This window comes from Macaca fascicularis, chromosome 15, assembly GCF_037993035.2.
Source record: "Macaca fascicularis isolate 582-1 chromosome 15, T2T-MFA8v1.1".
Lineage (NCBI taxonomy): Eukaryota > Metazoa > Chordata > Mammalia > Primates > Cercopithecidae > Macaca > Macaca fascicularis.
This window is the reverse complement of record NC_088389.1, coordinates 99942124-99957020: the sequence shown is the minus strand read 5'-3', so window position 1 is coordinate 99957020 and position 14897 is coordinate 99942124. Positions and strand designations below refer to the sequence as shown.

At 42.6% G+C, this 14897-nt stretch overlaps 1 protein-coding gene across 9 annotated transcripts in view; it reads right to left on the bottom strand.

Annotated features, from left to right (window-relative positions):
• Positions 1-14897, bottom strand: part of TJP2 (tight junction protein 2) — a 107507-nt gene that overhangs the window by 37569 nt on the left and 55041 nt on the right. For 6 of the 9 annotated variants that reach the window (XM_045373138.3, XM_045373139.3, XM_045373141.3 and 3 more), the window contains exons 2-4: positions 6623-6676; positions 2391-2515; positions 509-611 (exon numbers count right to left, since the gene is read on the bottom strand). In XM_045373138.3, the coding sequence (XP_045229073.3) occupies positions 509-611; positions 2391-2515; positions 6623-6667 (273 nt within the window). In that variant the 5' untranslated portion in view covers positions 6668-6676. Of the gene's footprint in view, positions 1-508; positions 612-2390; positions 2516-6622; positions 6677-14030; positions 14110-14897 lie in introns of those variants that run through there. The other 3 variants (XM_065530663.2, XM_065530664.2, XM_065530666.2) reach the window with 1 other exon arrangement.

Here is a 14897-nt window from a genome sequence, read left to right as displayed (position 1 = left end):
TGTCTACCTGCCCCACTAGAGTGAACACACCTTGCAGCACAGATTGGCCCCAGGGCCTAATGGCATCCAGCTCATAGTTGATCCTCAGCCAGTGAATGAATGAATGAATAGATGAATGAAGATTACAGACAGTCTTCTAATGAAACTCTTAGTCTATGAAGATATAATACACCTTGCTTGGGCCTTTATAATGAGTTTTTGAGCTGAAAATTTTTTCCTAAATTTTTTCTGAATCTAGCTAATTCTCTTAGGGAATAATTGCCTAACTTTATTCCTAAGGCAAACTAACTCAGATCAGAGAATCACTGGCCTCAGGAGAAGACACAAGGAAAGGCAGGAAGGATAACTTACACACATCTTCACACCCCTCCAAAAGTACTGAGAATCCAAGAACAGCGGTCCCTAGGTTATGTAATTCTGTCAAATGCTTAAAAGCAAGGGGTAATTTTCTTCTGGGCAAAAAAACAAAATGCTATTGAGGCGAGCTGAAAGCAAACCCAGTACTTACAATAGCAGCGATCTTCCCACTTTTTCTGAGCTGCTGAACTGCAAACGAATGAAGCACATCCTCCATGGGGGTGCCATTGACCATGACCACTCTGTCATTTTCTCTGTAAACAAGAAACAAAAATGGGTCATGAAAAACTCCCATCTATTCATTGTAAATTATTTATTTAGGAACAAATAGAAGCAGCAAATCGACCTGAAAGGCTTTCTAAAGGGCTCAGGGTCTGGTGGCGCCCAAGGCCCAGTCAACTTGGCATGAGATCTTCCAAAGAAAGGAACTGGGGGCCATACAGCTCAATTCTGAGTGTCTAAATGGAAATCATCTGGGAAGAGAGAGGCCTGATCTCCCCAGACTACAGGGTCACACCAGGAGGTACTGGTACTTGATGACGGTGAGGTCTGGACACCAAAAGAAACTTCTCCATAAATCCCCTATTGCCTGAGGTGCACGGTGAGCTTCAGAAAAGTCTAAAAACACTCCCTCCAAGTAGGTATATATCCATCCATTTGTGCTTTTGTGCAGGAAAAGGGCCAAAAGCTTGCCTTGGATTCTTAAAGAAATTTTGAAATCACAGAATCCTATTGCTCCAGTTCATCCCAAATATTACTTTAAAATTTTGCATTTCTCCATATGAAATACTAACTTTGATAAAACTACAGAGGCTTTCTTAACTATAATTTTATTTTTTTAGAGGCATGGTTTCCGTCTCTCACCCAGGATGGACTGCAGTAGCTCACTACAACCTCAACTTCCCGAGCTCAAAGGATTCTCACCTTAGCCTCCCAAGTAGCTGGGACCCGAGAAGGTGCATGCCATCCCAACAGGGTCTCACTATGTTGCCCAGGCTGATCTTGAATACCTGGCCTCAAGTGTTCCTGCCACCTCAGCTTCCCAAAGTACAAGATTATAGGCATGAGCCACTGTGCTTAGCCCACAGAGGCTTTAAACACCAACAGAACCTAAACTTTTGAGCTATTTAGCCAATGCAGCCATACAGTTAACTTTTGATTTCGTCCTGAGAGGTTATCCTGTGGGAATCAGGCATGCATCATTTAAAATGGCATTACCAGCTGGGTACGGTGGCTCATGCCTGTAATCCCAGCACTTTGGGGGGCCAAGGTGGGCAGATCACTTCAGGTCAGGAGTTCAACACCAGCCTGGTCAACATGGCGAAACCCCGTCTCTACTAAAAATACAAAAATTAGCTGGGTGTGGTGGCAGGCACCTGTAATCCCAGCTACTCAGGTGGCTGAGGCGGGAGAGAATTGCTTGAACTCGGAAGGTGACGGTTGTGGTGAACTGAGATCACACCACTGCAATCCAGATTGGGTGACAGAGCAAGATTCTGTCTCAAAAAAAAATAATAATAATAATTAAAAAGTAAAATAAAATGGTGTTACCTCTTCAGGCCAGAAAGCTGGCAGTTGGAAAACTTGTGGTTTTCCTATAGTAAATTTTCCCAACTTCCACATCCCTCTTACAAATAAGATAATAAATAAACCAAAGTCTCCTTATTCAATTCTTAAAAGAATATAAATTAAAACAAATATAAACAGTGTTGGGTAAGCATTGGGGTTGAGAAGCATGCCAATTTAAAACTGCATGTTCAGAAATGATTCCTAAACCTAGGAGGGACGTTTGGGACTATCTCCTTACAGAAACAACTGCCCTCCTCGCTCCAAAGATGGGGTGTTCCCAAGATTTGGGCATTGTTCAAACATGGTGTGTTACGGCTTCCACTCCAGCTTGAAGACTTTCCAAATATTATATAAAAGTTTGTTGTTTTTTCTTTTTTTAATATAAAGTGGATACCAACCAAAATACCCTGTCTAGGGCCAACCAGTAGGGCTGGCAGGGGCCGCGGGGTGAGGGAGACACTCACTGGAGCAGCCCGTCAGCAGGCCCACCCGGGAGCACGTCAGAAATGACAATCGACGTTTCTCCATTTTCAAAGTGGGGGTTGTCTCGGCCTCCAGACACTGCAATTCCAAATCCTCTTTTGGAATCCTGTACATCAGAGAGGAGAAATATTAAAAATCCTTCAATAAGTGGCTTTCAGGATTTATTACACGCACTCAATAAAATAAAGGTCAAATCAATAACCAGAGACTGTTCAGGAACAGATGGGCTTACAGAAACAAATGAGAAACAAAATAAAGTATAGTCATAGTCAGCTGACAGGTTTATAAAGGGAAATTCCTTATCTGAAAGAAACAGCCTGTGGAGGCTGGAAAAGATTGATAGTGCAGACTGCAGTTATCACTAGAAGCTGGCAGCAATAGGAAACAATGTCTTCAGTCCAAATAGGAATGTACTATTTGAAGCACCAGTTGTACCTCTTTGCATCATGCTGGCCTGAGCTGGAAAACACTTCAGTAAAAACTGAATCTGTACTAAAACTGTATTTTTTTCATTTTCAGATTTTCTTATTGTAGTTTTTTTTGTTTGTTTTTGTTTTTTTTTTAAGAGACAGAGTTTTGATCTGTTGCTAGGCTAGAGTGCAGTGGTGTGATCACTACTCACCGCAGCCTCAAATTTCTGGGCTCAAATAAGCCTCCTGTCTCGAACTCCCAAAGCACTGGGATTACAGCAGGGAGCCACCGTGCCCGGCCCATACTGTAAATATTTTTAATTTTTCCGTATATTATGATGTTTTGACATCTTAAAAACAAAACAAAACAAAAAAAACCTTCTGCCTAGACTCATGGCTCATGTCTATAATCCCAGCACTTTGGGACGCCAAGGCGGGCAAATTGCTTGAGTCCAGGAGCTGGAGACCAGCCTGGACAACATGGCAAAACCCTGTCTTTACAAGAAATACAAAAAATTAGCTGGTCATGGTGGTGCACATCTGTAGTCCCAGCTACTAGGGAGGCTGAGGTGGGAGAATCACCTGAGCCTGTGAGGTCAAGGCTGCAACAAGCCAAGGCAGCTTCTACACTCTAAATGGGCAACTGGAGATGTCTCTAAAAAACAAAAAACAGGCCGGGCGCGGTGGCTCAAGCCTGTAATCCCAGCACTTTGGCAGGCCGAGATGGGCGGATCACGAGGTCAGGAGATCGAGACCATCCTGGCTAACACGGTGAAACCCCTTCTCTACTAAGAAATACAAAAAATAGCCGGGCGAGGTGGCAGCGCCTGTAGTCCCAGCTACTCGGGAGGCTGAGGCCGGAGAATGGCGGGAACCCGGGAGGCGGAGCTTGCAGTGAGCTGAGATCCGGCCACTGCACTCCAGCCTGGGCTACAGAGCGAGACTCCGTCTCAAAAAAAAAAAAAAAAAAAAAAAAAAAAAACCAAAAACCAAAAAAACCCCACAACTTTCTAGCTACGTGGGAAGAGACCGCTCTTCCCTGTGCTACGTCAATCCTTTTTAATTTTATTTTGCTTTATTTTTATTTTAGATTCAGGGGCACATGTGCAGGTTTGCTATATATGGGTATTGTCTGATGCTGAGGTTTGGGCTTCTAATGATCCTGTCGCCGAAGTACTGAACACAGTACCCAAGTAGTAGTTTTTCAAGCTTTGCTCCTCTCCCTCCCTCCCTACTTTTGGAATTCCCAGTGTTAACTGTTCCTATCTTTGTGTCCATATGTACCCAATGTTTAGCTCCCACTTCTAAGTGAGAACATGCAGTATTTAGTTTTCTGTTTCTGCATTAATTTGCTTAGGATAATGGCCTCCAGGTGCATTCGTGTTGCTGCAAAGGACATGATTTCTTTCTTTTTTATGGCTGCCTAAAATTGTATTTTAAAAGTATACCTTTAACCTCAAAGTAGATGAGCTGGTAGTTTCATTTCAACATAAAGTGAAAAAGACGTAGATGGATTTTTTTTTTTTTTTTTTTTTTTTTTTTTTTTGAGACGGAGTTTTGCTCTGTTGCCAGGCTGGAGTGCAGTGGTGCTCAGCTCACTGCAACCTCCACCTCCCGGGTTCAAGCAATTCTCTTGCCTCAGCCTCCCAAGTAGCTGGGACTACAGGCGTGCGCCACCACACCCAGCTAATTTTTGTATTTTTAGTAGAGACAGGGTTTCACCATGTTGACCAGGATCGTCTCGATCTCCTGACCTCATGATCTGCCTGCCTCCACCTCCCAAAGTGTGGAGGCATGAGCCACCGTGCCCAGCCCACAAATGGATTTTAAAGATAAAATTTGAACATAAAATGTGTGTTGACATCTCATGAGAAAGCAAAGCATTAAACCCTTTTCTACATGCATGGAAGATAGGAAATAAGATTACATCCATGATCAGTCTAGCAATGCACAATGGTGAGCACAGATAATACATAATCCTAATTCATTTGTGTTTTAAAAAGCTAAGTCTGGGCCAGGTGTGGTGGCTCGCGCCTGTAATCCCAGCACTTTCGGAGGCCAAGGCAAGAGAATTGCTTGAGTCCAGGAGTTCGAGACCAGCCTGGCCAACATGGCAAAACCCCATCTCTACTAAAAATATAAAAATTAGCCAGGCATGGTGGCACATGCCTGTAATCCCAGCTACTCAGGAGGCTGGGGCAGGAAAATCACTTGAACCTGGGAGGTGAAGGTTGCAGTGAGCTGAGATCATGCCACTTCACTCCAGCCTGGGCAATGAAACGAAACTCCGTTTCAAAAAAAAAAAAAAATCTAAGCCCAGTTTCATCCAGATAATGAGTATATGTGACTGTATATTCTTAAATCTGGGTTAGATTATATAAAAATTTACTCCGAGACTAAAAGAAAATCTTTCCTCCCAAGGAAAGTTTCCCATGTGGGGCCCACTATGCTGACTGATGATCAACAATTACAAACTCAAAACAGGTTGGGGGTGTTGTCTATTAATCACATGGCTTTGAATTTGGCAACTTCCACCAGCTGGCACCTGGTTTTAGACAGAGGCAGCTCCATCCTCTATGCCAAGCCTAAAACAATCTCTGACCTCTGCCAATTTTGGGTCCACAACTCAAGGAATGCATGAAATGCTCAGGGAAAGGGCAGAGGAGAGTCAGAAAGACGAGGAGAGTTGAAAAATAAGACCTAAGCAGACAAAACTCCTCAACTGAAGAAACTGTGATTACTGATCTGGAAGTCTGGGCACCTGGGCACTGGCCCAGAGACATTTTTTTCTACCTGGGTTAATTCAATAAACATTAAATTCGGGAATGTCTTTAATTTTCATAGAAGACAAAGCTTGAAGCTCACAGTTCTGAGGGTCAAAGGAAAACTCTCCCTATGAGGAGCTTATGGTCCCTCTAGGAGACGACAGATCCCGGAGGAATTCAGAGCCAGAAGAAACCCTGCAGGAGCCAGAAGAAACCCTGCAGAACCCAGGAAAATCACAGTCATGAAGACTGGAAGGCAGCTTGATGGAATAAAAATGCGGAACCGGCTGGGCGTGGTGCCTCACGCCTGTAACCCCAGCACTTTGGGAGGCCGAGGCAGGTGGATCACCTGAGGTTGGGAGTTTGAGACCAGCCTGACCAACATGAAGAAACCCCGTCTCTATTAAAAATACAAAATGAGCCAGGCGTGGTGATGGGCACCTGTATGTAATTCCAGCTACTTGGGAGGCTGAGGCAGGAGAATTGCTTGAACCCAGGAGGCGGAGGTTGCAGTGAGACTAGATTGCACCATTGCACTCCAACCTGGGCGACAAGAGTGCAATTCCGTCTCAAAAAAAAAAAAAAAAAAAAGCGGAACCATGAGGGCAGTTCTCTAGCTCAGCCTCACCCAAATGACTTACAGTCTCTTGGATCCTACACTTTTTAAGAGTTATAAGGTATGTATATGTTATAATTAAAATTATAGAAGTTGTAAATAGCTCCCTCAACATCCTTAAACATTACAGGTCACTTTCATTCTTCCCTTTCTTTTCTCTCTTTCATAACCTGTTCTATCTGGAGTTAAGTGTATACACTAAATAACCTCTAAAATGTTCTATATTAAACAGTCCTTAATCAAAAAATACAATAGCATGCAAATCTTTGTTAACATAGCAATTATTAACAGTATTTATAATGCATTATGCACCTCAAGGGGGGAAAAAAAGTCAAAACTGTGTGTAGGCAAAAATAAATAAGATCCATGATCCGTAAAATCAAGAACATGACTGTAGAATATATGAAATGTGCAGAACTCACCTTTTGTAGGGTCACAGTGTACTGTTCCCATATCAGCTCTTCCATGCCTGGGGCCTGTTTTAACAGAACAAAACCGGTCTGATGAAAACCACAACCTTTTCAATACTAGAAATAAAATTATCATTCAAAATGCCTCGACATCAAGTCCAGCTCACACTCTATACCAAAAAGAGTTAATATTTGTTCATTATGCTACCTATTTTCAAACACACTCCTTCAGTGAAATGAAACTGGAAACAATACTTGAAAGTGAGAGACAGACCCTAAAAAGAATGGAATGTTAAGTGCTGAGTCCTTTTATTATCACTATTCCCAAACACTGTCATCATAAAACCCTTTAAAAATATCTAGTTTCAAATAGATTATTTTTTTCTAATCATCCTCCCCCTCTTCCTGTCAAAGGTGACCTCGTAGGCAAGTTTTCTGCATGTTTATGTCTAAAAATAGCCTTAGCCTTATCATAGGGTATGCCCAATTGGGCGACCTGCGGGATCTTTTGGCTTTTTCTCCGTCTGTATCACTGGGTATGAAAGATGAAAGTCTTCATAAATGGACCACTGGGACTTCCATCTCTGACAATATTCCAAAGTAAGTATCTAGAAAAAACTAAAACTGGTGGTGTCATTTTACAAATAATAATCTATTAAATGCAGGCTGCCTTGAGAAAGCTAGAAATGCCAAGAACACTCAGAACCACAGAGACAAGCCAGCACTGAAGCAGGCATTTAGAGGAGGCTGGGGATCTCAACAGGGTGGGAAATCAGGTCTGGGTGGATCTATTAGGGGAAAAAAATACCAGCACACAGATGGAGACCTTGGCTATGGGTAGAGTGGAAATAACTAAAAATAAAACCCCAGAGAATTTCTATCAACAGACCTGTATTCACATAGGTTTGGGCATTCATATTACAGACGTGACCACACCCTGCCAAACACTAACGCCTACTGTGGTTCTGCACTGGCCATACCACCAGGTACACAGAGGCAGATGCGAATCCTCTCCAGAGATCACACTCAAACACAGCCTTCAAGGACTCCCCAGATAGTATGTATCCAAAGAAATGAGCCCACAATTTAAACATCCACATCACCATGAGTGAGAGGTAAAAGAAACATAAACTGAAGAATCAAAGACTTTAAATATTTGAAATAGCAGCCACAGACAAAAAAGGAGTATCTATAGTATGTGTATACATTGGTTTTTTGTTTTGTTTTGCTTGAGACGGAGTCTCGCTCTGTCACCCAGGCTGGAGTGCGGTGGCGTGACCTTGACTCACCGCAACCTCCACCTCCCAGGTTCAAGCAATTCTCCTGACTCAGTCTCCTGGGGTAGCTAGAATTACAGGCGCACACCACCATTCCCGGCTAATTTTTGTATTTTAGTAGAGATGGGGTTTCACCATGCTGATCAGGCTGGTCTCAAACTCCTGATCTCGTGATCCACCCGCCTCGGCCTCCCAAAGTGCTGGGATTAAAGGCATGAGTCACCAAGCCTGGACTATGTGTATATGTTTTAAGAAATTAGAGGAGGGCTGGGTGCAGTGGCTCATGTCTCTATTCCCAGCACTTAGGCTGAAGTGAGAGATCGCTTGAGCCTAGGAGTTTAAGACCAGCCTGTGCAACATAGTGAGACTCCCATCTCTACAAAAAATTTTTAAAGTTAGCCAGGCATGGTGGCACATGTCGTAGTCCAACCAGAGCAACATAGTGAGACCTCACATATATTTTTTTAAAAAAAACCCTCAAAATACCTGAAAAAGGTCAGAACGAGAGATCTGTGCTACCAGCAATCCTGGGTCTGGATGGTGAATGGGGCCCGGGGTGCCAGGGACACAAGCAGCCCAAAAGTGCAAGATTTAGGTTAAATGAAGGCCCATCAACACAAGGAAATATGTAAACATTCCAAAAGATTATCTAAAATATGTAAAACTCCCCAATTACTTAAAGTCTAAAATATGTAAAAGATTATCTAAAATATGTAAAACTCCCCAATTACTTAAAGTCTGTTCACTATGACAACTGTTCTTCAATTTGAAAAGATAAAAGTGAATTTTCAGGTGAAATTTTTATATCTTACTCATCTTTGTCCCATTATCTGCTACAACAGTGTCTGGCACACAGAGTAGGCACTCAAAGAAGTTTTTTTCTTTTTAATACATCAAGAGATGGATACACTATTCATTTATCATTCAATTAATATGATTGAAGCACTCATTGCTACTTACATTTTTTTTTTTTTTTTTTGAGACGGGGTCTCACTCTGTCACCCAGGCTGGAATGAAGGTGTGTGATCTAGGTTCACTGCAACCTCTGCCTCCTGGGTTCAAGTGATTCACATACCTCAGCCTCCCAAGTAGCTGGGATTACAGTTGTGCGCCACCACATCCAGCTCATTTTTTGCATTTTTGGTAGAGACATGGTTTCACCATGTTGGCCAGGCTCATCTCGAACTCCTGACCTCAAATGATCTACCCGCCTTAGCCTCCCAAAGTGCCGGGATTACAGGTGTGAGACATCGTGCCCAGCCTATAAATTTTCTTAAAGTTTCTATCAAATTCGTGGCTCTCTGCTGCTTTGATAGCATACGTGAGGTGGGTGGACTAAAAACTCAGGTGCCCATGATCTGACTTTCTAGACGTGCTCTACAGCCATTCCTCTCTGGAATTTTGCCTGTGTCGAAAACAGCATTTTCCAATATGTATAAAAAAAATTTTTTCCAAGATTTTAATGAAGTTGTACATATTTGTTAAATTTTTTTTTTTTTTTTTTTTTTGAGATGGCATTTCACTCTTGTTGCCCAGGCTGGAGTGCAATGGCACGAACTGGGCTCACCCCAACCTCCACTTCCTGGGTTCTAGCGATTCTCCTGCCTGTCTCCCGAGTAGCTGGGATTACAGGCATGTACCACCACACCCAGGTAATTTTTGCATTTTTAGTAGAGACAGGGTTTCACCATGTTGGTCAGGCTGGTCTCGAACCCCCAACCTTAGATGATCTGCCTGCCTCGGCCTCCCAAAGTGCTGGGATTACAGGTGTGAGCCACCGTGCCTGGCCAAAAAGTTTTCTTAAACGGAAACAGAAAGCAGAAACCCAGTCGGGCATGGTGGTTCATGCCTGTAATCCCAACACTTTGGGAGGCCAAGGCAGGTGGTTCACTTGGGGCCAGAAGTTCAAGACCAGCCTGGCCAACATGGTGAAAACCTGTCTCTACTAAAGACAAAAAAAAATTAGCTGGGTGTGGTGGTGCACATCTGTAGTCCCAGCTGCGTGGGAGGCTGAAGCAAGAAAATCACTTGAACCTAGGAGGTGGAGGTTGCAATGAGCTGAGATTGCACCACTGCACTCCAGAGTGAGACTCTGTCTCGAAAGGAAGGAAGGAAGGAAGGAAGGAAGGAAGGAAGGAGGGAAGGAGGGAAGGAGGGAAGGAGGGAAGGAGGGAAGGAGGGAAGGAGGGAGGGAGGGAGGGAGGGAGGGAGGGAGGGAAGGGGGGAAGGAGGGAGGGAGGGAGGGAAAAAGAAAGCAGACACTCAACTGAACTCCTGCAGTAAATCGGAATTGGTTGCCCTTTTCCATTTCCATAGAACACCTTACTAACTCCTTACCAACTTCAGTTTTAGATGTGGCCTTAGTAAAACCAAGCCACTACCACCCAGAAATGACCTCATGAGCATGCCCACTTCTCCAAGCTCATCTTCTCAATGCCTTCTTATACCTTAAAGCTGTCAACTTTCAACAAAGTGAACTAATCTAGAAGTTGTGGTAAAATAAATATATTTGCCAACTCTTCTTTGGATATAGTCATAGCCACATGAATTAAAGGGAAAAAAAATCACATAGCACCCTCCCCACAAAACTTACTTTAAAATTATCAGGAAAAAACCTAACTGGGACTATGACAATCATCCCCAGGATTGGGCAATGCTACATACCAAAAAAAAAAGCTCAATATCCCAAGGAGCTGTGCTATTACAGAGAATATTTTTATGAGTACATTACTTTTAAAAATACTTTTCTATTTTAGAATTTAAAACTACAAACTCTTCAAAGTTTTGGATTTAAATTTATCATTTAGCCAAATAAATGAGTTCCTGCAAAATTTTATTTTTTAAATGTGGCTCAAGTAGAATGAATCTGGCTTTTGAAATTCACAGCCCTTCAACAACAGGATGACAGTATCTTTAAGTGTTCCTGCGCTGCCTGCAAGGGTAATTTAAATTAAATTTGTCAGAGAGGATTAATCTCCTACCACCACCACCACCAATCAGACCTTGCTATTAACTTGCCTGGTGCCTGAAACCAATCAGATCGCGAGGCTTCTTCTTACCTACGGTCAACAGGTAGTAAAATTAACCATTAGCTACTTAATGTAATATTCAAAGAACATATGCTCTGCTAAGCCAAGTGATAAACAGAAAATCTTAATTGTAAAGGTAGGGAACTAGAGTAAAAGTAAATTTTTGCAGCTCTGTTGAGCATTAAAAATACACCATAACTATGTATATTTAGCCTACAGAACTGTGACTTTTTGGGAAAGTCTCACAGAAAACTCTTCATTATTCATTCATTTGTTCATTTATGCAAAAACACTGATTAAGCATCCACTTTCTGCCGAGCACATGGTTTGTGGCACTTCAGGCACATCAGCGAATAAAACCGCCAAAGCCCTTGGGCAGTTTACCAAAGAGCAAACTACTGAGTGTCTTTCCTGCCTCATTTATATAATTTTTCAGAAACATAGAGCACCCCACATAATCATCCTTATTCCTCAGAACATCAGCTCTGGGAACATCCCTGGGCACAGGCTGCCAGGGTGCAGCAGCTTAGCTGGGAGCTGTGGTCATGACATTCAAACTAGGCCACCGGGCTCTGGTCCCGCCCAACTTGTGCTTGGCTATGCGCAGATCAGACTTGCTAGCAATAACTGACGTTTCTCTGAATGACAGCAGGTAGCTGCTTAGCACGAGGGGGAGCTTTACAGGCAGGCCCATAGAGACAGCACACATACATCAGAATTAAAGGCATGCACATTCCACGACCCAGTCATTCCTCTACCCAGGCAGAGGCCCCCAGAAAACTGTGTGACTATATGCACAAGGACACATGTATATTCACAGCAGCAATGTTCCCAACGGCCAAAACCTGGAAAATATCCCAGTATCTCTCAAGGGCAGGATGGACAAATTGATACATTATTAAAATACAATGTTATATTGCAATGAAGACAGACAAACCAGTCACACAGACCACCACAAAAGGGATGCATCTCAAACATAAAGTTGAGTGAAAAACACCCCAGAAGGATTTGTAGAGTATGATACCATTTTTATACAGCTCAAAAAACAATGTTTTACAACTTGAATAACTTTACACTACTGAACTGTACATTTACAAATGGTAAAGACAGTAAATTTTGTTATGCATTTTCGCTACAGAAAAAAATTGCCAACAAAATTAATCTATTATTTAGGGGTGTGTGTTTGTGTGTATGTGTATGTGTGTGCGCGCGTACGCACCCATGCAGTGAAAATATAAAGAAAAAGCAAGGAAATGAAAAACATAACATTCAGGATGAGGTGACCTGGGCAGGAGGCAGAGTGTGGTGGGAGGTACACAAATTTCCCTTGTGTTTTGTTTTGGTAACGGTCTGCAGATATGTGTAATGGGCTCATGGCATTTGTTTATTATGCTTCATGATTTAGATATTTAATTCTTTTAGAGTACCAAACATTTCATAAGTTTAAAAGAATAGGGAGATGAGGCCGGGCCAGGCGCAGTGGCTCATGCCTGTAATCCCAGCACTTTGGGAGGCCGAGATAGGTGGATCACAAGGTCAGGAGACCGGGACCGTACTGGCTAACACAGTGAAACCCCATCTCTACTAAAAATACAAAAAATTAGCTGGGCGTAGTGGTGGGCACCTGTAGTCCCAGCTACTCGGGAGGCTGAGGCAGGAGAATGGCGTGAACCTGGGAGGCTGAGCTTGCAGTGAGCCGAGATCGCACCACTGCACTCCAGCCTGGGCAACAGAGCGAGACTCCGTCTCAAAAAATAAATAAATAAAATAAATAAATAAATAAAAAATAGGGAGATGAGTGGGTGAACATCAAAGTGAATACTCACTCCTGGTGAAGGATCTAGGTATCCAAGAGGTACAGGTATACTTAACAGCAAATTTTTCAATGCAGTTAGAATTTTGCAAAGTGAAGAGGGTACAATAATTTCAACTGGAAGGAGAGCAAGTTGAGGGATGGTACCAGTAATTTGAAAGGGGCAAGGGGGGTGAAGCAAGGCAGGTGCGGTGGGCAGGGTGGGGACACAGGTGTTAGGTCTGGGGAGCTGTGGGGGGAGGTGCACGCAGAAAACGCTAAATCGCCTTCTTAATCCAAGTGTCAACATTCTATCCATCAGGAGGATCTTCAATGTGCTTTCATCATCTTTCCTTATCACTTTTACTTTTCATGTAAGTAGTGTTCATGACAACCCCCTTTATATCATAACAGGCTTCTTAGACCTCATGGAAAGTTAAAAGTAAGCTAACTCTTCTACCATAAACAAAAAACTTAATGCATTAACAGTAAGGTTTTTGTGTGACAAAATAAGAGAAAGGAACTAAGGCAAATAGTTATTTGTTGTGCTTTTTTTAATCTACTTTTTATAAAGCTTTTTTCCTTTGAAAAATCTTGGCCAGACAGGTTAAAATCCTATATATTTTACATAAAAAATGTAGAAACGTGTTAAAAGCCAACCCTAAAACAGATACCGAAGTGTTCACTGCCCAAAGTCCCCCTGAGCAGGCGGCTTTTAGATTCTATATCCATGGACTGCTGCTGCCCAGTGATGGAGGTCAAAGCTAAAACCAAAGATTAATTGAAAGCTGTCCACATAAGAGACACGCTTCGTAAGTCTCAAGTCATAAAAGTAAACACTCACACATGTTCAAACCACAAGGAAAAAAAGAACATGTGAAAAACACTTTTTCTTCTTCTAAGTTAGAAGCCTAGACATAGTAAGAATATAGATTTCTGCAACATAAGAAAGCAAAAAGTTTTATGCCAAAACAAGAAATTCTCATACATGAACAAACACAAAAGCCAGTATGTTAAGCTCTACCCAGGAAGCAAAACCATTACAGATTCCGAGCACATGGACAACAGCAGCCTTTGATCCACAGATCCAGTAAGAGGCTATAAGTTTCACACAGATGTGCTAAAATCAATACAAGTATTTTTTTTAAAAAACCACCAGTGACTAGCTACAACCTACAATCTCACAATTTGTTGCTGAAAGATGCCAGAAGCACAAACACATCTGAGGATAAAGGAGTTACTGAGAGAATGGTTTTGCTTCCCTCCCCTTCCCATGAAGAAAGGTTGGGGAAAACAAGGGGAGAGCTTGCAGAGGGACTCACACGGCCTTTCCATCTCCCCAACTTTTTAACAGCCTGGATCCACATCCTACGCAGGGCTTGAGCAGTCTTCATGGTCTCTGGAGATGCATGGGCCAGGCCACCGCCTACATCCCGGGCTGCTCACCCATTTCCATCACTCCACGTGGTTACGTAAGGCGGATACAATAGTGGCCCACATTTCCAGCAAATCCTGTTGTCATCTCACACAGTGACACATCCATACGGCAGGGATGCCAAACGCTTTGAAAAGCACTACTTATGAGCAAAAAAGAAAGCAGTTCGGATTTGCACCACTTTCACAGCTTTTTTCTTCTCCCTCTCTCTCCCTTGCCAGGGAACTAGAGCATCCGAGTAGATATTTCTTTTAGGCACATAAAATGATTCACCATCTAAGTTGACAGTATTAAGTAAATGAGACATTTTAGAGCAACACTATGGAAAAGAATAGTTAGAGAAGTATTTATGTATACAGTATAGACCCTCTGATACACACACACACACAAGCCAGCCAGAAATAAACTAGCAATGTTTCAGGTCAACTGAATGGCTAATGTTACATAGAAATTAAAAGGCATGAAAAGAAAACATTTTATATCCTTGGAGATAACAAGGGGGAGATAAGACTCGATCATTTGGTGCTGCTCAGGGACAACTCAGGGACAGAAGGCTTGCTCAGCAAAGTTCCACTATCTAACCTTTTTGGAAACTTAGCAGATAAAAGAATAACAAAGAACCCTGCCATCTGTTTCTTTGTCTTTACCACCTGGGGAGAAGGGAGGGGTGGAGAAGCAAATTTTAGGTTTCTGAACATCTAGCAAAGATTTTATGGGATGCTTGGGGCTTGGGAGCTGGGGTTGGGATTTCAGA